General features: G+C 36.9%; 2 protein-coding genes across 3 annotated transcripts; one reads left to right on the top strand and one right to left on the bottom strand.

The window, feature by feature from the left end:
• Nucleotides 1-3: 3 nt before the first annotated feature.
• On the bottom strand, nucleotides 4-5,658 carry clu (clusterin). The gene is made up of 9 exons (XM_057352652.1): nucleotides 5,526-5,658; nucleotides 3,842-3,964; nucleotides 3,620-3,768; nucleotides 1,788-1,958; nucleotides 1,281-1,707; nucleotides 966-1,106; nucleotides 656-882; nucleotides 366-541; nucleotides 4-257 (listed from the first exon to the last, which is right to left on the bottom strand). Exons 2-9 carry the CDS (start codon nucleotides 3,927-3,929, stop codon nucleotides 245-247), a joined length of 1,392 nt encoding a protein of 463 aa, XP_057208635.1. The 5' UTR covers nucleotides 3,930-3,964; nucleotides 5,526-5,658; the 3' UTR covers nucleotides 4-244.
• scara3 (scavenger receptor class A, member 3) lies at nucleotides 1,965-21,423 on the top strand. 2 transcript variants are annotated; one of them, XM_057352651.1, is made up of 9 exons: nucleotides 1,965-3,485; nucleotides 9,996-10,090; nucleotides 11,674-11,760; nucleotides 16,234-16,269; nucleotides 16,566-16,607; nucleotides 17,129-17,248; nucleotides 18,020-18,100; nucleotides 19,051-20,094; nucleotides 20,276-21,423. In XM_057352651.1, exons 3-9 carry the CDS (start codon nucleotides 11,754-11,756, stop codon nucleotides 20,710-20,712), a joined length of 1,767 nt encoding a protein of 588 aa, XP_057208634.1. In that variant the 5' UTR covers nucleotides 1,965-3,485; nucleotides 9,996-10,090; nucleotides 11,674-11,753; the 3' UTR covers nucleotides 20,713-21,423. The 2 variants fall into 2 exon arrangements, with proteins under 2 accessions (XP_057208634.1, XP_057208633.1); XM_057352650.1 differs by lacking the exons at nucleotides 1,965-3,485; nucleotides 9,996-10,090 and having other exon boundaries at nucleotides 11,347-11,760.
• The last annotated feature ends 748 nt before the right edge of the window (nucleotides 21,424-22,171 follow it).

The following is a 22,171-nucleotide window of genomic DNA, read 5'->3' on the forward strand; positions in this document are numbered from 1 at the left end:
ATATGTTGATTTTGGTTTGTTTTATTGTATTTGACAATGTACAGTTGATTATAAGTTCATAAGCACATATTCTATACAATCTCTTTAGGGTCTCTGCAGGTTAAGCAGGGTGACAGTAGCTGTGTTGTTAGACAACAGAAATCCACATGAGTAAAACATCTCTCAATATCTGGCGGTAATATTCATCTAGAAGGATTTCTTGGAGCAGCTCTCCTTCACTGAAAGTACCCGTCTTCCAAAACCTTTAGTTTGTGATTCTGGAAAAGAAATCATGTATATGATAATTATCCATGTAAAACACAGTTGACCTTAAGGATTTAGAAGATCATGTTTGTTGAAATGAAAAAGAAGGAAGAAAAACGTACACGGTGTCCTCTTTGTAGCGATCCAAAGCCTCTTGTGCCACCACCTCTGAGAATTTTGGATCGCTCCAGAGAATGTCTCCTGGCACTGTGAAGCTCATGTCTGGACCATCGAACAGCTTCACTGACACTTTCGTGTCAGCTGGGTTCCCAACACTATCTGTGCCTTTGGACATCACCTGCACATGAAATTACACGGAAAAGTTCTGCATTTTGAATCGTTCAGCGTATGGTCAAAACTTTCAAACAAACATTTGTCCTTGTTTATCACTTTGCGTGCGATCCGAACTTACTGCCTGTATTTGGAAAAATCCGTCCTCATTTGTGGTGTGGTTCGCCAGAGACGACACCCAGCCGAACTGCTTGTTGAACATGTCTAGCAGACTTGACGTGTTGAACATCTGCTCTTCAAATCGTCTCATAACGTTGTTGTACTCCTGGGTGAATCTTTCAGCCCTGGCGAGAGCCTTCTCCAGCTCTGCTTTCAGGGGTCCCTCCAGGGGCCGCTTTCCGGAACAATCTGAGGAAAAGGGGCAAGCATCATTCCCAAATCTTGAGGTTGATGTTCAACAACGTTTGTATTTAATCGTACGTTACACTTACCGATGTGCTGAATCTCTTTACATTTCTCACATTCTTCTTTTAGTTTAATGCAGCCGGCAGAATTACGACGGATCTCCCTGCAGGTCATTTTGTCATTTCCGAACGGTCTTGTTTCGATAACGTCCTCATTCGTGTTCCCATCTGTGAATAGAGGACAAGTCTGAGAAACAAGCTTTGGTGAAACGGAAAGGTTATAAACGTTTCTTTCAGCCAAAAATGGTTCTTTTATGGCATTGTGAAGCATTTTTGATCAAGTTTAACTGCTATATCGTGATAATATTGCGTTTTGTAAAACATATTGTTAACAAGATTTACCCTCGGGGAAATCCATGTCGGTTCCCATGAAGGGCTCGATTGATCCAAACATGTTTCTTGCCATGTCCATCATGGGGTTGAACATGCTATGGAAGTTGTGAAACCCGGGATCATGCATGGGGGACCGGTAAACACGGGCAGCCCGGCTTGCTGCTGGAACTTGTCTTCCAAAGATGCTGGGCATATGGAAAGCGCTGGGGAAGAAAGGCGGCTGGTGGAAAGCGGGCTGATGGAAAACACGCATGTGGTCGAACACCTTCATGCTGTTCTTGAAGATGTTATCCACTCCATCGGCGACCTCCGTGTAGCGTTCCTCCAGGTCCTGGAAGTGTCTTGTCTGCTGCTGGTCCTGGTCCACCAGAGTCTCGATGTTCTGCCCGTTGATCCAGATTGACATGGGAGAGGTCCTGTTCAGAACTTCTCCCAGCTGAGGAGGAGACACAGAAAGATGATTTCAATCATTGTGATAAAAGGAGGTCATTTTTACAGGTGTTTATAAACTCTCACCTGCCGTCCCACCAGGCCGGCTCCACTGCTGCAGGTGCGAGAGTAATATTTAATGCAGGTGTTTCTCAGACATGGCTTGCACTCCTCCCACAGAGCCTGCATGGTTTCATTACACATGCTCTGTTCTTCTTTTAGTTTCTCTTCCATTTCCTGAGCCGTCTTTAGGGCATACTATAATGAACAACGCAGGGAGAGACAAGATTCCAGTATGCACAAGAACTGTCCAGCATTGTACCAAGTATGTAAAATATTTATCTGTTAAATAAATGCTAGTCTTGAAAGATGTAATGTAATGGAGACTTTTCCATATATGGAATATGTCATGGGTGTTTCTTAAACTAGTTCCACTTTGTGTTGTTGTTAGTTATAGGCTATTAAAACTTTTGGTTGCACTTTATTTAACAGTACATGTACACCTATAGTGTACATACAGTGTACCTACCAAAGAAAGTACTGGGTAGTATGAGGTAACTACATGGTGTAAGTTTAGGTTTAGGGGTAGGTTCAGGGTTAGTACCTACCCAGTTATTATATTTACTGTAATAATTTCACAGTATGTACATGGGAAACAGGACTGTAAAAAAAAGTGCTACCAAACTTTTTTTTGTTTTGTAAACATTTTACTTCACACTTGACCCAGACTTTCAATTCAGTTCAATTAAATTTTTTTCATAAATAGGCCTTTTCACAATTTTGCATTGTTGCAAAATAAATGTTAGAGCTGCCTAAACTGAATATAGCTTGCAGTGACATTCTTTAAAATACATAAGTGCACTTGTTTTGTCACACAATGCATACCAGTAAAGCTTTTTTGTAAGGCATGATTGTAAACACTGCTTGAATGTCCTAAAAACCACCTCAATATATGGTATTATAATGCATGGTAACTAGGGATGTAACAGTATTATCGCTATCGTGTTATCGCAATAGCAAAATTGCCTCAATATTATCGTGGTCACATGACTGTATGAAACGAAAGGTCTTCCGGGCCTAACATAGAGAATGTTTGAAAAATAATAGATGTTACCTTTGACAAAGTCCATCTGGTGCAATTATTTTATTTTATAAAAGGGATTTTTAGGTCATTTGACCCATCTCATAACTCATACCTCTAAGCAACAGTTATGATTAGAGGATAAGGAAAAGAGGATGCTTATTCCAAGTCATCATTTGTCATTTTAAATATTGCAATAAATATCGTACCGTGAACGTCATACTGAGGTATTATTGTACAGTGAGATTTTGATATCGTTACGTCCCTAATGGTAACTGCAAAAAAAATCTTGACTTACCTTAGATTTTAATGTACCGGTCACAGGTCATTTGACCTTACTTTAAATTGGGACTAGCTTTAAATTGGTGTAACTTATAAAAACAAGTTAAAATGTATTAACTTATTTTTATGACTTAAAATAATAATATATGTTGCCGTGACTTATTGAGCACATCATTCTTAACAGTGTATGAAAATTGAATGATAATCTAAACAAATTTCAGTATATATTGTGGATTTATATTGATAAATTTGTACATAAATATAGTTTCGAGCCGATGTGCATTTATCAAGATTTTTGCCACTTGCCATTTTATTTCTCAAAGATTTTGCATACTTGGTTACCAAGGAAACGATGTGGCAATGAAAAATATGCTTCAGAGGACATAAGAAACACGATGAACAAAGAGAAATACATCAATAAGGTAAATACTGAGACGTTTTTTCTGTATGCAAAATGTGAAAATCATAGTTTTTACATTATTATGTTAATGTTTCTAATGTAATTTCCATCACAAAATGTTCGAATTTGTCTTTCTATCAATCCTGTCTGTCTCACCTCTTTCTCTTCTTTGGTTTTCTCCAGTTCAGTCACAAACTTCTTATGATCCTCCCCTGATCTCTCCATCACAGTCTTCATATCCTTCACTCCATTGATGGCATTTTTAATCTGTTTGTCCAGGTACTTCTCACCGAGCATAGAGATCTCTGTGAACAAGATTTTCATGAGCTCTTTCGTGACCACTTACACATCTGAACTGTAAAATAAAAGCAGACTTACGATTGAGATCCTCTCTAGTAGGGGGAAACAAAGACTCAACAAAGAGGCAGAGGACAGAAAGCCCCAGTAAACACCATGAGATCTTCATCTTTGGTGATGAGATTTTCGATGCTCTATAACAGTCTGAAACAGAAGGAATCCGAACCAGAATCAACCTTTTTCCACATGTATAGGAAAGTGGTGGGCATCTCAACAGTGGTTTTACTAGCTTTTGAACACAAATAACTGCAAACCAACACTTAAAATAACATGTCTTGTGCCATAGGTTGCTCTACAGACATAATTCTGAATCCATTGTATCAGTGCAGCTGTTTATATATCTGTGATGCAATAGAAGTGTGTCTATGACCTTGTATTGTTTTTGCAATGTTGATAAGACCTGGCAGGGGGTAATGTTGCTCATAACAAAAGCTGAGGTTAGATACTGTTTCTGCTGAAGAACTTTTTGAGCTTTTAACAAAAAAGATTTAAAGACCAAAATCAGCTCAAGCATAGAAAACGTGCAGAAAAACGTACAGAAGCCTCTCCATGGGCTTTTGTTGACTTTCACTATATGTGGATTTGAAAGCAAATTCTTTGCACCAAAGCTTTCAGAACGGTTGTTCTGACAACGCTTAATCCCAGTTTCCCATGTGTCCAAGTAGGTTAACCTTTGGGGGTTTCTTTAATAAAGCTGTACTTTTAATCATGTTGAATAATTCTAACTATTAGGATGTCAATGGTCTTTCACAGCTGTTGTTTAGTTCACACAGTGATTCACAGTATAGTCTGGGCAAACATCATAAAAGCTTCGGCTCGGTCTGATAAGGCAAACCTTTAACTATGGGTTTGTGTACATACACCCCAACTCAGACCAAATAAAGACGGGAGCCTGGTTACATAAGAAACGTTTTCCCCACACATTGTTATGGCTTAGTTTAATAAGGTGCGATTCTTCAGCTTATCTTATTCAACTGCGATTAGTTAAAAAACGTCCAAGCATGTTATTTTGTCTTTTTGGTTTCCTTGATTTAAATTTGTCCTTGTCTCTTATCTCTCAGACCTTCTGTGATAGTGTTTTTCTGCAGTTTTAGATTTTTTCTGGCTAGAATAAGATGACACAGATGGCTTGGTGATGGGTTGAGGGGATTTGTTCTGTTTAATGACATCTTGCTAGTGCACAGTGTGCGTCCTCTCAATGCATTTGACCCGGCTTAGCTTCCCACATTGGGATGGGGCTGCGAGACAAATTCCTCTCTGCAATGAAAAAATCAATGCGAATTCTCCCAGAGAAGTCACATTCAAAGTCAGCCAAACACTTTTTAGAATGAATACATTTGACAAACATAAAGCAGGTTTAATACGGCTATTTTAATTTAGAAAATATTAGGATTGCATTTGTGCAGTCTTTTGTCAAGTAAAACAGTGCCAAAATATTGTTTACAGTTTTTGCACTAGTGGGTTATAGGCTCTGTTTAATTATTTACAAATACAAAACTGGAACATTTGTAGTAAACCAATGCACTGTATGTTAAATTCCATCATCTATAGGTATTACATCACTATAATACATTTATTCGAAGTTAAAATAATGATGCACATAAAAACAGCACATATGAAAAGCAATTGTATAATAAAAACCAGGATGCTCTACATAAATCCTCTCTATATAAATATACAAATCCTATTATTTTGCTGGACTTACCCTTATTTGATCCTTTCTCTTTCTTGCTGATGAACTGTGCTTGCTCTGTTAGGTTTATATACTGGGAGGCTGGCTGATGTTGACGCAATGATTCACAGGATGAGAATGCCCGTGGCTTTAGACTTTTCCAGAATAATTCAAAACAGCAGGCACTTCCTCTCGCCAGAAGTGGGCAATATTGCTCTGTCTCATCTCAGCGTGCTTGTGGAGACACAGCCTGAACGTGGTGCTTACAGGAAAACCGTTTTCTGGAGTTTACCAGCAATGACAGTATATGGCTTATTCATTATTGTCAGAGGGTTCCAACATTTAACAATGGTGAATCATTGCAGACTTTAAAATGACCCATTTAAACCCATAATACATGTTGGTGCAGAAACAATCTGTCAGATAATGTGAAAGTAGCTTGCAGATAAACACTGATGGTGAAACTAGGTAAACAAGTGGGCCACTTTTGCAGGTTATGTAAGGGACTTTAATGAGCGACGTGTGCTAGACCTGTTACACCGTGGACTAAACATGTTATTATTACCCAATATATCTGCCCAGCTCCCAGTGGGATAGAGGCATTTATTTTTTTCGAAGACATTATGATTATGTAACATTACTCAAAGTAATCCTAAATACCCTGTTAAATCATTTTTTGAAACAGAAGTTTAAAGGGACAGTTCACCCAAAAACGAAAAGTCTGTCATCAAATACTCACCGTCAAGTTGTTCCAGATCTGTATACATTTCTTTATTCTGAGAAAGATATTTGGAAGAATGCTTGTAACCAAACAGTTCTTGGCTACCATTGAATACCATTGGATTTTGCTTTATAAATTTCTTTGCTCTGTTGAACACAAAAGATGTCTTTCTTGGTCTAGTGGCAGGATCATGACAGAGCCTCATGTTTAGTGTGAGAGAGACATGATATTGTTGTTATGATGTACTATGCGCTCTCTCAGGTCTCGTCTTTATTACTGCCCTCTCCTCTTCTCATTATTACTTGTTAATTGTTTCATGCCCTGCACCTGTTCCCTCTTGATTTGATCCCTTATTTAATGCCCCTGTGTTTTCTGTCTTGTGCAGGTTCATTTAGATTCGTGTGGGTAAGGTCCTGTGTCTAGTCTAGTCTAGTCTAGTCTAGTCTAGTCTAGTCTAGTCTAGTCTAGTCTAGTCTAGTCAAGTCAAGTCATTTGTAATTTATGTCAAGCGTTGTCTTGTCTAGTGTAGTTAGTCTATGTTCCTGTTGACCCGTCGTGTTTTATACCCTTGCTCTGTTGTGTTACCCCCTGTGGGTTTTTGTTTTGTTTTTATTATTAAAAAGTCTTGTGTTAACCCCTTACCCGCTGTCTGCGCCTGGGTCCTCTGTCCCCTCACACCCCGATCATGACAGGAAAGCAAACAGTTGTGGGGCACTTTCGACTACCGTTATAGTTGTCAATAACTGTTTGGTTACAAGCATTCTTCCAAATATATTTCTCTGCTCATCAAAACAATGAAATGTATTTATGTAATTGGAACAATTCGAGGTTGAGTAAATTATGAAAAATTTTAATTTTTGGGTGAACTGTCCCTTTAAGGGGAAGGGATATTCTCATTCTGGAGAGCATTTGATTTGACAAAATTAGCGTAGTGCAGTTGTAAACAAAAATGTATACATCTTATAAAATGTTTTTTCAATGTTAGATTCAAAGCTAATAGGCACGCAATAAAGGCCACAAAACTTGGTACTGATTTCATCATGTCTGAAAAGACAGTAAAGGCTATAATGTTAGTGAAAATGGGTAACAAAATAATATTTGGCGATACAAATGAGACACTGTGACTTATAATTGTTATGTCTGTAAAGCAGAAATAATCGTGTCATTTCCAGAGTTGTTATTATGCTTTGAACAACACATTATCATCTCTTATTGCATATTACACATTTAGAGCGTGACATTCAGAGTTACAGCTGCAACAAATGCTTAGTATGTTTTGACTTGTCACAGGTAGCTTTTGAACCCTCTCAGAGCTATTTTGACTTTTGTGAAATGTTCCAAAACCGGAGGAACTGTTATGTCAGGAAAGCACAGCTGGCTTTTATATAGTCAGTGATTCAAAGTCATGTTAGATATTGGTCTCTGCAAGAGCATGTCTAAACCATAGACTGTATTAAGGTCTAAATACACGTTTTTTCCCTACAGACATACAGCTGCAGCTTAAAGCCACGCCCACATTATGACCTCATTACTGTAAAATGTTGTCATGTTTCTCATAAAATACAGCACAGTACCTGGTCTGTTTTGCCTCCTTTTGAATTAATTGGAGGGGTTTGCTCAGGCAGACTTTTAACGATTGTTATTGCTCATATGTAGGTTTATTTAAAATATTAAACTGCATGACATAATGTGTTCCATATTGTTTATGTTATAGACATGAATGATGCTTCAAAATTAGTAATTTAACATGATATTTTCCATATTTTCACATGGCATATGGCAGAATAGAGTAAATATTTACTTTGCTGTATGTTAAAAAACGTTTATTTTCAGTTTTAAGGTAAGAAAAAACGACGTTCAAATGTCACAAACAGGCAATTTGGTTTAATCATTTGTAAATATAATGTCATACAGTATATGTCATCAAAAGACATATTTATATTTAATTTGTCAAAAAAAACTGTCAAAATGATTTGCTGCATTCAGTTTACCGTGTGTTATTAGTTTTGAGCAGTTGTTATCTGGGAATAACAAACCTGCAAATGTTGCGGCCAATCAGAATCAAGCATTCCAAAGAGCTGCGCAATAAGAGAATAACAACCTTTGGAATGTCGCAACTGGCCAATCAGAATCAAGTATTCCAGAGCGCCGTATAATAATTAAAATAAAATTTTGAATCAAAGGTGGAGTGTGCTCTTCCTATGCCGAAGTCACCAAATAGAAAATAGTGCAAATTATTTTTTGCAGATTGCAAAAATGATGACCCCTCCTTGTCTTTCACTGGTTGTCAAACAGATCTCGGGACATTGGTTTACAATTCCAAAACAGTTATTTACATCGTCAATTTAGGAGTCGATGCAGTGTGCATCGCTGTCCTCTGGGTGGCAGTGAATCATATGTAAGGCAAAAAGCACAGCTGTGGGGTCACACCAGCAGGAATGCAGCTCCCAAATAAAGTCAAATAAATGACAACACTGTCTTCATAAAAATGCATAACAGCATGTTGAAGTGATATTCAGGAAGAAACGTTTGGATTGCATTCAGCTGTGCAAAATTTTGTTTGCACATTCTGAAAACATGGAAGAAAAAAACAGCCTCTTTCCAAAATAAGATGTGACATATTTGTGCTATACAACAGTAAGCGTCTGGTATGTAGTTTTCCCCTGTTAATGATTTCGTATTAAAGCCATCTGAATCAGTTAGGCCTACTGCTAGATGGATCCTCACGCTAGTCTATTAAACTACTCCATTCGGCAATGTTTACAGTTTTGGCCACCAGATCAAAGCTGGTGGTTTGAAGTAATGGACGCACGCTAAAACTTCACGTCACCACGATTGGAGGTGTGTTAACAGCAGAACTTCTCTCATATTCACCTCCAACAACAAGAATTCAGATGGTGTTGATGTTTTTAGTGTAATAGCCTATAGTATCTTTTGCAACTGTTTGTATTGTATTGTATTGTATTGTATTGCATTGTAACAATACAATACAATACATACCATTCTGATGATTGTAGGTCAGTTCAGTTCAGCTTTTATTTATTAGACCTTCTTGTGAGAGCAAAACACTTCACACTGCGAGTAAGGCTAAAGGAAGTGCAATGGCCCAGAGCAGCACTAACAAACAAGATATTCAATGTTATTAATTATCATGACATTATCTGAAGTAACTTGGAGTACCATTAAAATGCCACAGTACATGAATATGTTCCTTATTTTCATAATAAAAGTACCCTTTTTATAAAAATAAAAAATTAGAGCTTGAATTTGTAGGAAACACGTTTAATACATTATTTTACACCAAGATAATACAGATTCCCAGGTTTAATGTCTTTTTTACTATATTTATTATTGGTACTTAATTGAAAAATAAACCATAAATGTGTGCTATGGTGTGACAGCTAACATTCAGGAAAAAACTAACAATGAAGATAAATCTCTTTTGTGCTATTTAATATTTTATTTATTCAGACATTTATTTCACTGTGTGAAACTACTCTGGCTCTGGATTGAATCAGGATTGAGAGCATGTAAAATCAAATTTGCATCCCACATCCAAAGCATTGTCAAAGCATCATGATGTTCATTGTTCATGATACATTAAGTTAAGATTATGCATCCTGTCAGACAACACATTAAGTCACGTTCTCTCATCCTCTGTTCTCTTGTTGATCTCAGATGAGCAATAATATAACAAAACAATGATCTTGAGGTGAAGCAGAAGTGAACATGAACAGGAGAAAAACAGAAACCTAACATCATCTTTTTTTCTCGTATTCCAGCTCACCAAATAGAATTTGAAGGCCATACAAAATCTCCATATGCGACAAAGGATTCCCAAAATCTCCTCTTGTGGCCCTTCTCACTTATTGATACGGTAAATATAATTCTATGATATCATTGTGTTTATGGCTGTGATATTCACCCGTGACTAATACATGTCAGGCGATGAAAGTTTAGATGGTTTTAATTAATCAGTTCTGCTTTGATGCTAAACGTATCATGAACCCACATTTAATCAAAGACGAATGCAGAATGTGTCTGTTGTGTGTAAAAATGGTTTCTAATGCAGCACAAATGATTGATCCTCAGATGAAGAGCCAGCTTCAATACAATGATATTATTGTTTTTCAAATATTTTTACAAATTACAAACAGACTTGTTTTAATAATAATTTAGACAAAATATTACTGTAAAAAAAGGAAATTTTCCAGCAGCTGGGGCGCCAAAAAATATACCATAAAAATAACAGTTTTTCCTGTCAAATTACATATTTTCCATATTTTTCTTGTAAATTTGCAATCTTTTTCTCTAAATGTACGTTAGACTGTATAAAAAAATTGTGTAAAAAAAGAACCCTTTTCTGGCAGCTGGGGCGCCAGAAATATTGCCTACCGTAAAAATAAAAGTTTGACATATTTTTCATGTTTTTCTTGTAACTTTCCAGTCTTTTTCTGTAATTTGACGCTTTTTATACCATATTTCAAAAATAGACTGTATTAAAAAATCCCGTTCAAAAAATGAAAATTTTCCGGAAGCTGGTGCACCAGAAATATACAGTTATTACAGTTAAATTCCGTAAAATTACATTTTTTATGTTTTTCTTGTAAATTTGTCTTTTTTCTGTGATTTGTAGGTTTTTTACTGTTTTTTAAAATTTGAGGAAATATCTGTAAAAAACTGTTAAATTCCATGAAATTACAGTTTGTTGACATTATACATGAAAATTCTGTAAAAAATAACAGTATTTTTTTTTAACATTTATTATGTTAATAGTGCTATGTAAACTTCTCATTGCTTATTCCTGTTGCAACAGTCTATGGATCATGCCTTTAACAGCATCCAAAAATAATTAGAACCCAGAAAGCAATTTTAAACACACTTGTACCATTTTTAATTGAGACAACATGCTAAAAGCGTAAAGCTGCACGTTACATCTGTGAAAGCTGTTTATCTCTGAAAACAGAGAGTTGAGCAGCAGCGTGTCCCTTTTTCTCCCATATGACGAGCATAAAGACATCCAACAACACAGGTCTCTGAAGATAAGGTGTGTGTTACTCTAATACTGGACATTTGTTAACAATTAGGCCGGTGGTGAAGACTCTGTGAAGCACATGCACCGTCCCACCACCTCCTTTTCTCCTCCTTTCTCTTCATCTGCCCCCTCCCTTTCCCACACAAAAACATTCACTCCCTCTCACCCTCATGTTTCCCAAAGCTGCACATGGTAACTGTCCAAGGTATGACTCTCACTTGCTTCTACAGCAGAGGCAGCATGTTTTAGAAGGGTTCTCCGTATACACCGGCTGTTGCTTGCTGTATTATTGTTGTTCAACATTTCATTGGACTGTTTCCAGATCTTCGGACGTTTTTTATTGACGTAAACAAACAAGAATGCTTCTTGGTGATTGTGGAGATTGTAGTTTTGGATTTTGACTGGTTTCTAACGTACATCCCAAGCTCGTGCTTTCAAACAGGTGCATTAAGATATTTCATCTGAGCTTCACCAACCCTTCCTCAGGCAGCTTTACAGAGTCAACATGAAAGGTAAGCAAAGTTTTTGCTGTGACAAATGTGTCATGTTTTGCCACATGGGAAGCACATATATTATGCATGAGACTTGAAAGTGTACATGAATGAGCTGACAGTAAACATTAAAGACCACAAGGTTTAGAGAGGCCGGAAAACTGTTGATGTTGGATGCGAGGCTGTGTTTCTGTTATTTGACCGCGAAATACATTATACAATACCTTCAGCACTCTCAGCTTGACTGTTTGCTGTTGAATTTTGGGTTAGGATTACATAAACCGCATGGTAGTATGTTAGATACTGGTTCTTGTCAACATACTGTATAACAAAACAAGTTCTTTAAAATATGTGGATCTATATACTTGGGCGAGGATATCTGTATTCATAGGAAACTTGTGCAAGGTCAATTTCGTTCTCTTTTAATGCGTAACTCAGAGAGTCATGAAAGAGCAGGGTTTCTAATGTGTTTCTAATATGTAATTAATTACATATTCAATAGTGTAATTAGAGTACAAGTTACTCACTCAGAAAAGTATTTAATTACTTATTACTAGGGCAGTCGAACGATTAATCGCGATTAATTGCGATTAATCGCATCCAGAATAAAGGTTTGTGTTTATATAATATATATCTGTGTACTGTGCGTATTAATTTTGTATTTATAAAGACAAAACATACATATACTTGTCTATATATTTAGGAAATATTTAAATGTATTCATTTATATTTACCAATAATTGAAATTCTAAATAAAAGTTTATTAATTGTTATATTTTATATTGTTCTTAAATATATGCATTTATGTGTATGTGTTCATAAATACAAAATTAATATGCACAGAACACCGATATACATTATGTAAACACAAACTTTTATTCCGGATGCAATTAATCACGATTAATCGTTTGCCAGCCCTCCTATATCTACCTTGATTAGAAAGACATGAAACGGCTCTTTTCATTCATTCAAATAAATAATACAAAACTACATAAAGTAGTATTATTAACTGACCAAAGTATTACAAATGTGAGAATTATACATTAAAGTACAGATTTTAAAGTTAGACTTTGAATTTTGATGGCAATTCCACTATTGCACACACATATTACACAAAGTATTTAGTTTAATTACATCATAAGTAACTGTAATTAAATTACAGAAAAAATTTGAGTAATCCCTTACTTTACTTTTTCATGGGAAAAGTAATTAAATTACAGTAACTAATTACTTAGTAACTAGTTACACCCAACACGTTGATCCGTACATTCAGTAGACTGTATTTTCAGATCTCTTTCCTGAAGGACAAACTGTTATATTATTTAAGTTATTTTGGTAGTATCTGTTGAAGTGTATCAGATCTAATGGAAGACATTTGGTCTTCACATCTGTTTATAACTATAACTGAATACAGAAAGATGATGAGAGCAAATTTGTCTTGGTTAAAGACTAGGGTTTAGGGATGTTTTGAAAACGTCTTCTGTTAAAAACAAGATACAAAACATACCAGAATGTGTCCTTTGATGAAATGAAGGCAACCCATGTGTGACTGTAAACATCCATGGTGGAGGGTGGAGAGAAGAGGTCCGAGGTTCAACTCAAATTTTTAACTCCTTCATTTCCAAACTATAAGAACACAAGACTGTAACTATAAGAATGCTTTCAATCTTCATTGGACTCTAGAAGCAGTTCCAGCAGAACGGTGGAGACACTTTATTAGAGTAAAGAGTGTCTTTATTAGATATGGTTGAATCCCTGTGGTTTGGAAAGACCCAGCCCAACATTTCTGCCTTCCATCTCAGCTTTCAGGCATTTTGTCAGAGGTACTGCATTCTTCTGGTCACAAAATACAACGATTACTGAATGTTTTGATGTGTGTTGTCCATTTTAGCTCAGATTTCCGCTTGAAAGCATAAGAACACTGGGAACACAGAGATCATTAATTTGAACACCACACCAACTCAACATTCAAAGCCCTTTGGTTGAACGTAAATTATATTAAATGTACAGTGGCTTTCCTTTGGCAGAATCGTTTTGAAATCTTTGGTAAACTCTGGAGGCATGAAGATATCGACCAGTGTGTTTGAATAAATCTTTATTCTTACATCTCTGTCTCCCAGGGTTGCAATTGATTTGGGTTGGAATCAGAAGGTTTATTAAAGAACCATCTTTCATATATATGTAGGTGTATTGGAGGAGAGGAAGGTTAATGTGTAGCAGACCTCATGATAAATCACATATTGCGAGGGATGAGATCTTATTGATTGCATCCCAGTATGTGTCATATGACTTTTGTTATGTCTTAAGTATTTTGATAAGACCTGCAATTCAATTTCAAACTCTAATATTTTGCAGAGCACAGATGTTGTTTTCCATACTGTAAAATATCTGCTCAACAACTCAGGTTTTAAGATTAATTGTATCCATGTTTTTTAATATGTTATTATGTGTTCATTGTGTTTTATTATGGTAGTTAGCTGTATTTTTTAGTTATTATTACTTAATCAAAACAACCCAACTGCATTTTGATTTATATTAATTGGAATGCACAATAGAAAAACAAGATCAAAAAACAGTGTTATCTGTTTTTGCAAATGAACTCTTCGTATGTATAAATTGCTTGTTTACAATCTGTATTTACAGCACAGTCTTACATCACATTTTAAAGTAGACAGACTTGTTTTACAACCACTAGCATATTCACCTTATGTTTTCAGACTTCAAACAAGAAATACTTTCCATTCCCTAGGACCATAAATGAACTGTCAAATAAATTAAACGGTCTGTCTATTTATAATTTTGATAGCTTTCAAGTGTACTTCTTCTGTTAGTCTGGATATGGTGGTTTTGAAGGTAAATTTCCTGGCTGTGTAAGGGATGTTTTGCAGACATTCAGTGCAGACTGTAAAGGTCTCCTCCTTTTCCTCTGTACTCCTGGCAAAACTTACACTATACCACAAGTCAGGGCCAATCTTGAGTCTTTTCCACCTGTGTAACCAGGACTGGCGAGGAAACGCCTGAGACCTGCTTTAGCTTTGCACATTCCAGAATCCCCCACCCTTCGTTTCCTCGCCGTCATTTTGCCCCTTCTGGTTCCAGCAGACCTGACTTCAGCTGTTTGAGAATTGGGCATAAACAATCTCACCCCAGAACATGAGCTTAGCTGGTCTGGTTTGCAAAGCGCCGCTCCAAGTCATGACCAGGGTTTGAAAACACGACCCAAGAGATACGTTTTAAACAAACAGAAATGAAGCAGGTGCAAGTGTCTGCACTCCCTGAGAGACTGTGTGAGGTTATTTTAACATGGCACCCTTGAAACGCTTACAAAAAAATAACAGATTTGTCAGTGTTGTACTGCCTCCAGTAACTACCAACTTAAGATAAAGAGCTGTCATTCGGACAGCTGTCATTCCATCATATTCCAAAATGTTGTTTCAACTTATAATAAGTCATTTGGTTGGCAACTTGGTAACTTATTTTTTTAAAGTGAACCAACTGAGAACAACTTTTTTACAGTGTTTATTTAGTTGTCTACCCAATTTTTGCAAGCAGACATAGTCTGTCCTCCAGTGATGCTGTGCAGATGCACAACTTGGCAGATTGCATCCTTCCAAGGAAACGCCTCCACGTTTTCATCCTTCTTCCTGTGCGCTTCCTGTCTCTATTTCTTCTTCCCACTGATTTATACATGGGTGGTCTCAATCTTAGTGTAGAACAAACCTAAATTTCAAGGCTCTAATTGTAAAGTTCAGGTGTCTATAGCACCTAATAAAATGTACCGAAGGTGACTGTAATAATGCCCCCCCCCCTTTTCTTTTTGTTAAATTGGTTATGCTTTATTTTCCCGGCATTTGACCAGAACAGCTTGTTTCCCACCTGCAGCTCTTTTGTGTATCTGAGCATCTTTCTGTTGGTGTTGGTTTGATTTGGTCTACTGCATTCTGACATACAATAATCATTTTTTATGTGAGTTTGTTTAAAATCTACAATTTTATTGGTCTTCCTAATTGTTTTTGTCAAGAACTGGTAACTTTAAATAAATAAAGTATGGAATTACATTGGATTAAAAGATTGCCTAAAACATATAAATGAACTCAGAATACCATTGAAAACAAACTTACCATGGGCTGCTAAACCCATTAGATTAGCTTAAGTGCATATCTGACACATAAAACATTCCCAATGCGATTTTATTCCTCCCTGAGAATATTAATCATGCAAAAGGCAAATCAAATTTAGCAACAAAAAAAAAAACACTTCCCTCAATGTAATATAATTGTCCTAATATAAGGTACTTTCCAACAATGACTTCAATGAAGTAAAAATCGGTCCAAGTTGACTGTTTTCTGTATTCAAGAGACTTCTGCCAAGCAGATCTGGCAGTTTGGCTTGAATTTTAAGATCTATGTTGCTGAAATAAATTCTGGGTTGTTTCCCCAAGATTATAATTTACAATAAATTTGCAAACGCCTCAACCTTCCTTTTCTCTTGCAGATAGCTATAGTGGCTACGAGAATCAGCTTTTCAATGGTATGTAAACATATTCTCTCATGCATTTGTAAAAGTTCTTTCTTTATAGACTCATAAAATGTACACAAACATGCACAATACTCCCGGCAATGGATCGTGTTGTCCTCTTATAATCTCTTGACATTTACTTCTGAAAGTGCACATGTTGAAAATATGATGATATAATGTTTTAATTCCGTCCGGAAGGGAGATGATAAGCCCCAACGGAAAATATTTATTAAGATGATTTCATTTGACTGTGATACATTTGACAGTCATGACTTCATGTTCATGTTTTGTACAATCTTTCATTGCAGAGGACTTAACTGGTGAAGAGGAAGATAATCCTCCTTTCAGAGGTTAGAAAAGTTCATCTTTCGTGAAGTTTATTGCTCTCAGAGTGCACATCGCTTTTTACACCGTATTAATAATAATGGTTGTTCTGTGAAAAAATTGTGCTTTTGGAATATGATTTAAAATGATTTGCTTGATAAACATTTATATGTACATGAGTCCACCCTTTGTTTGAAATCGCCTACTTCTATACTATGTAAAATGAGTAGTATGTCCAAAACCTGAGTTTGAAAAACATTAGGCAAGACATACCCTGATGATTTCCTTTGTGCTTGATTTTCCCTCTGTCGTGCTGGCCAGAACGCCCAAAGTTTAAGTTTCACAGTGTCAACGTTTTATAGAAATCAAACCACAAATGGCAAATGTATAGTTGTCTCTTCTCTGCATATTAAATTTGAATTGAAACAAGAAAGAACAAGAAAAAATACACACTTCATCTTTAATGTTGATTTTGAGAAGAAGTTTGGATAAAATGGTTAGTTTAAGTTAAAGTTCAGAATACCAGAGTGTCTTTTTAAATCCACAGGAAGGACAAGAGGTGGATGTATGAAATGCCAGCAGTCACATTCTCTCCAGCTAGCTGTCAAAATGCTCTATGGCTTTTTAGCTTTGCTCATCATTGCCGTGGCCGTCTTGGCATCCCTTGGTAAGTTGATACCACCCTAAAACACATCATTAATAAGCCCTGTTTACAACACGATTTGTTTTTTGTTCTCTTTGCAATTGTTCGGTTAAAATCTGTTGATTGCAATAAATATCAACCCACATCAATAGCACATAAACAATAATTTGCGTTGTTTATGTGAAAACACTTTACGGAGCAAATCAGGAATATAGGAATACTTAGATGCAGGAAATTGTTTAAATAAAAAAGAAGACACGTGAAGTACTAGACATTTCAGTATGATGTTACATGTATCTGTTTCATATTTCTGTAACTCCCCAAAAATGTTGTTATATAACAAGCAGTGATGTGTGGAATATGCGTACAGTTTTGATAAGGACCTCAGGAAGTTAATCTGAATAAAATTATCACTGAATACAATATCAGGCACATCTGAGGAAATGTGTAGAAAACTATAGAAAATCTCTTTTCATCACCTTTTGTAATACAGCAGGTGACACACATGCAGCTGGAATTTAAGTTACGACCCCAAGCAACAACCCATTATATGCTTTACCAGTCCCCAAAGTCCAAGATTAAGTCTTGGTCTATAAAGCGTCTGAAAAGATTCCCCAACACATTTTTTCAAGGAGGTACCAGTTGGCTGAGATTCAAAGTATTGCAATTGGTGCTGTGTTGCAACTGCACAAATGAATGTTTCAATATTTCAAATTAGAACTTTGCAGGAAGCACTCCAATGTTTTCTTGTTTCACATTGCCTGAATTTATTTTAATATAAATGCATTTTCACAGTCTTTAGGAGAGTCGACACCTTATCCGAAGAGGAGTCGTTTTACCAAAAAAAGATTTCCAAAGTCCAAGAGAATATAAAAGGTAAAACTTCTTATTTTACGATCTGAGATCAAGAACACCCATTTTCTCACAGCGGCTGCTCCTGTTTAAAGTAGATCTCATAGATTTATCTCATTTGTTTATCTGATCTCACAGTTCACGTCCTGTGGTTGGTAAACCCCTCAGAGAGCACAACCTCATGAGGAAACATTTATTACCTGTAATGAGTAGTCCAAGCATGAAACAGAGAGGCTGTATCTAAGTGCAGATTTTTAAGTGATTTAATAGTCTAAATGAAATTAACATCAGAGAACGAGATAAACAAGATCAGACATGGCAAGCATAAACAAAACAAAACACAACACAACTCAAATACATTCAATAACGGATAAGAAGCAAACACAGGGGTATATATACACACAAGACAATCAGAGGTAACAAGGTACACGTGGAAACAATCAGGGCAGGAAAACACAAAAGACTACAGAGACCATAAAACCATGACTACAAAAACAACTTCAAAATAAAAGACAAAAAATTACAAAAGCACACATAACCCTTACATTACCCAAATAATGACAAAGACACAGCTGTGCATACACAAACAAATCAGCCTTTGCTTGCAACCTGTGAAGCACATATTGTAGCGATGCACTGATTTATTAGCCAATAATCAGTATTGGTTGATAAAAGCTAATTTTTTACACTATCGCTATCAAAAGAGGACAGGAAAATTCCATGAATTTGTACTCTGTGTATAGAAAATGTTACGAAACATCACCAGTTCGATGTTCAATATTATTAGTCATTATATGAATTAATGACATTCATAAAGTTAAGAAATATTAATGTAATCTTCAGAATCGGCATCGGTAGAAATCACTCTGATCAAGCGACTATCATATTGGTGGAGAAATTTTGTATTGTGCATTATTTTGTATCTTTTCTTGACATTACACAAAAGAGATTAACGATTTGGTGGTTTTTTGCAGACTTCAGTGCAACAAGCAACTATTCCAACTGTTTAGACGTTGCACAATTCCAAGTGGAGATTGCCAGATTAAAAAAAGAGTTTGAGGACATCCAGAAGAAAGTTTTAGGTCAAGAGCACCAGTTGGACCAGTCCACTCAATCCCAGCAAAATCTGATGCAATCCAGCAACAGAATGACGCGAGATCTTCAGGCCTTTGGAATCACCATCAAGCGTATTAACCAATCTTTGGCCCAGTACTTGGATCAGGTGACCGGTTGGCAGGTTGTCATCAACGAAACCGATCAAGGATTGAAAACTCTTGTGGAAGATCAGTACGATTTGAAGGCCACAGTGCAACAGGTCAACACAACGGTTGCTCTCAGTGCGTTGTGGATAGGTGCTCTTCAGAGGAAGGCCGAAGAGGAGACCATGGTGCTTCAGAAAATAACAATGGACTGGCAGAACTATAGCAGAGGTTTAAGCACGCTCAAATCCAACTCCAGTGTGACCACACAGACCCTAAGAACCCTTCAGAGTTCCATTTCTGCTACCCACCAGCAGATCAGCATGAGCTCGGAGATGATTCATGATCTCACCCTACAGGTCATGAACCTTCAGATGCAACTGGACAATGTGTCTTCCTACATCGATGAACACGAGGAGAACATGCATGACCATCAGTACCACGCCAAGTATTATGAGAACCGTACCGGAGAACGATTTGTGACCCTGGATGCAAGAATGAATTCCATCGAAATGGAAATCGACACAATCTCCTCCAGCATTAACGCCACCGTCAGCCACGTTCAGAGCATGTACAAGTACATTAACATTGAAAGTTCCTCTTGCCAATCCAGACTGGGCAGTCACACGGAAGATCTGCAGAACCTGAACAACACTGTCTTGCTGCTTCTTCACCTGGCGGACACTCTCAGGATGCAGTACATGATGCTGAGTTTTCGCCTTGATGCCGATGTGAGGAACCTCTCCATGGTGATGGAGGAGATGAAGCTGGTGGACACCAGTCATGCACAGCTGATCCAGAACTTTACCATTTTGAAAGGTTTGGTTGTACCTGTATTAAATAAGTTGCACGTTCTCATCCTAGAGTAAATTTTGTTGCTTAGAGATGATGTTCAAGAAAATGTTAGGAACTCTTTTGAAGCTCTAGAGAAGACATATACGACATTACTATGTTCTGGAGAAATAGAAACAATAAAGACCTCATTCATGCTTTCCTACAGGTTTACCTGGTCCACCAGGTCCAAAGGGAAACAGGGGAGAACCAGGAGCCAGAGGACTTGAAGGCCTCATGGGCATCAAGGGAGACAGAGGACTTGCTGGAAACCGTGGGTCTCAAGGGCCGAAGGGTTTTGCGGGAATTAAGGGTGATCAAGGTTTCCCAGGAGTTTACGGTATGAAGGGGGCTCCAGGATCTAAAGGGGAAAAGGGGTCTTTAGGACAACCAGGGCCTCGTGGTGAAAAGGGACAGAAGGGAGACATGGGGGTTCCTGGGAAGGATGGAGCTCTTGGCCCTAAGGGCCCTACGGGAATCCAGGGCCAAGCTGGACTCCCAGGGATACATGGGCTTAATGGTCCTTCAGGACTCCGTGGACTTACGGGACCACCGGGGCCACCTGGACCATCTGGACCTCCAGGGGAACCTGCACAGAGGTCATGAACAGATAAATTATTTCTCTGTTCCTAAAAAAGGGTCAATTTCCTTTGACCAAATGTTGATACACTGACTGCCCTTCTGAACAGAGTGATTAGTATATTGAAGAGCTCTTTCAAAACAAGACAATAATGGGAACACATGGCCCACATCTACTTTGCCCAACATGGAGCTTGCTTGTGTTTTCAATGGTTACCGAGCCAGGCTGCTATGAATCCATTGATGAATGTGTTACTGCCAAATGGCCACAAACAGAAACATAATTTTGACGGTAATCATTTGATTACGAAACAATGCATTGACTGCATGAGGAAACTTCCGGTTGACTATATGGCAAGGAATGTCAGACGGTTTTAAAGATACCAAGAACAGAATGTTTTTTGTGATTCTTGTGTACTTTAATGCACTTTTAATAAAGCATGCTTGCAACACTGTGTGACACATTCAGATGGAGCTTTATAAAAGTATAAGTAGTGCAGCAGCATCCATTTTGTATTTGCGTCATAATCATAAAAGTTCAGAGCAGGTACTCTGGTGATACATAATTGTTATTGTGTGAGTTTGAGTGTAGTAAATATTTCCAGGCATCTGCAGTAAATAGCATCATCTATAACAAAATGCACATGAATAAAAAAACTTTATAGTTGCTGGAATTGCAGTTATTCTTGTGAACATGCTAGCAATAAACAGTGCAACCTTTGTTTTTAATAGTTGTCTTTTGTATGATTTTTTATATAGATCATTTTAACATATGTGATTGTATGCATTGGTTATTTTGCTCAGTTTTAAAGCGTGTTTGTTGCATCTTAATAAAGGGAGTTAGCATATAATTTTATCACTTTACACTTCAGTAAAGGGTTTTATAGAAATATGAATATAAGGGAGGGGAACTTGTTTTTTTTCAGCAATTTGGCAAAACATCTCTTAGCTCATATGGGTGCTTATTTACAGTACTAGTAAAATTATTTTGTCCAGTTTTCTTGCTAATTAAATTATCATCTTAATTTATTTGTTCAGCATGAATTTGAGATTTTCATAGTATTTGTGATGATGCCCGATGACCCACATTATCCCACCGTAGTTTGAAGCGTTTTAAAGTACATCTTCCTTCATTTCAATGAAAAAATTATCTTGGGTCTCGTTGTATTTAAAGTTTATATCAATGCTTTTGCCCTTTTTTTAGTAATGTCTTATATTACTTTAGCCAAAAAAATAATTCCCCTGAAGATCTAAACATTGGACGTTTATCAATCATAGCATCATAGTAGCATATGCTAGAAGTCTCTGATATCCAAAACACCACAAAAAAAACCATCATTATTGCTAAAGTATGCAGCATCAATCTTTTTTTTTTCAAATACATGTTATGTAGCTTATTTAAGCAGTTGAAATAGTACGTGATCAAAGATAAATCTAGAGACAGTGCATGCATGCCTTGCCTGTGTCTGAATACCATTATCATTTC

The sequence above is a fragment of the Triplophysa rosa genome, linkage group LG15 (genome assembly GCF_024868665.1).
Source record: "Triplophysa rosa linkage group LG15, Trosa_1v2, whole genome shotgun sequence".
In the NCBI taxonomy this organism is placed as follows: domain Eukaryota; kingdom Metazoa; phylum Chordata; class Actinopteri; order Cypriniformes; family Nemacheilidae; genus Triplophysa; species Triplophysa rosa.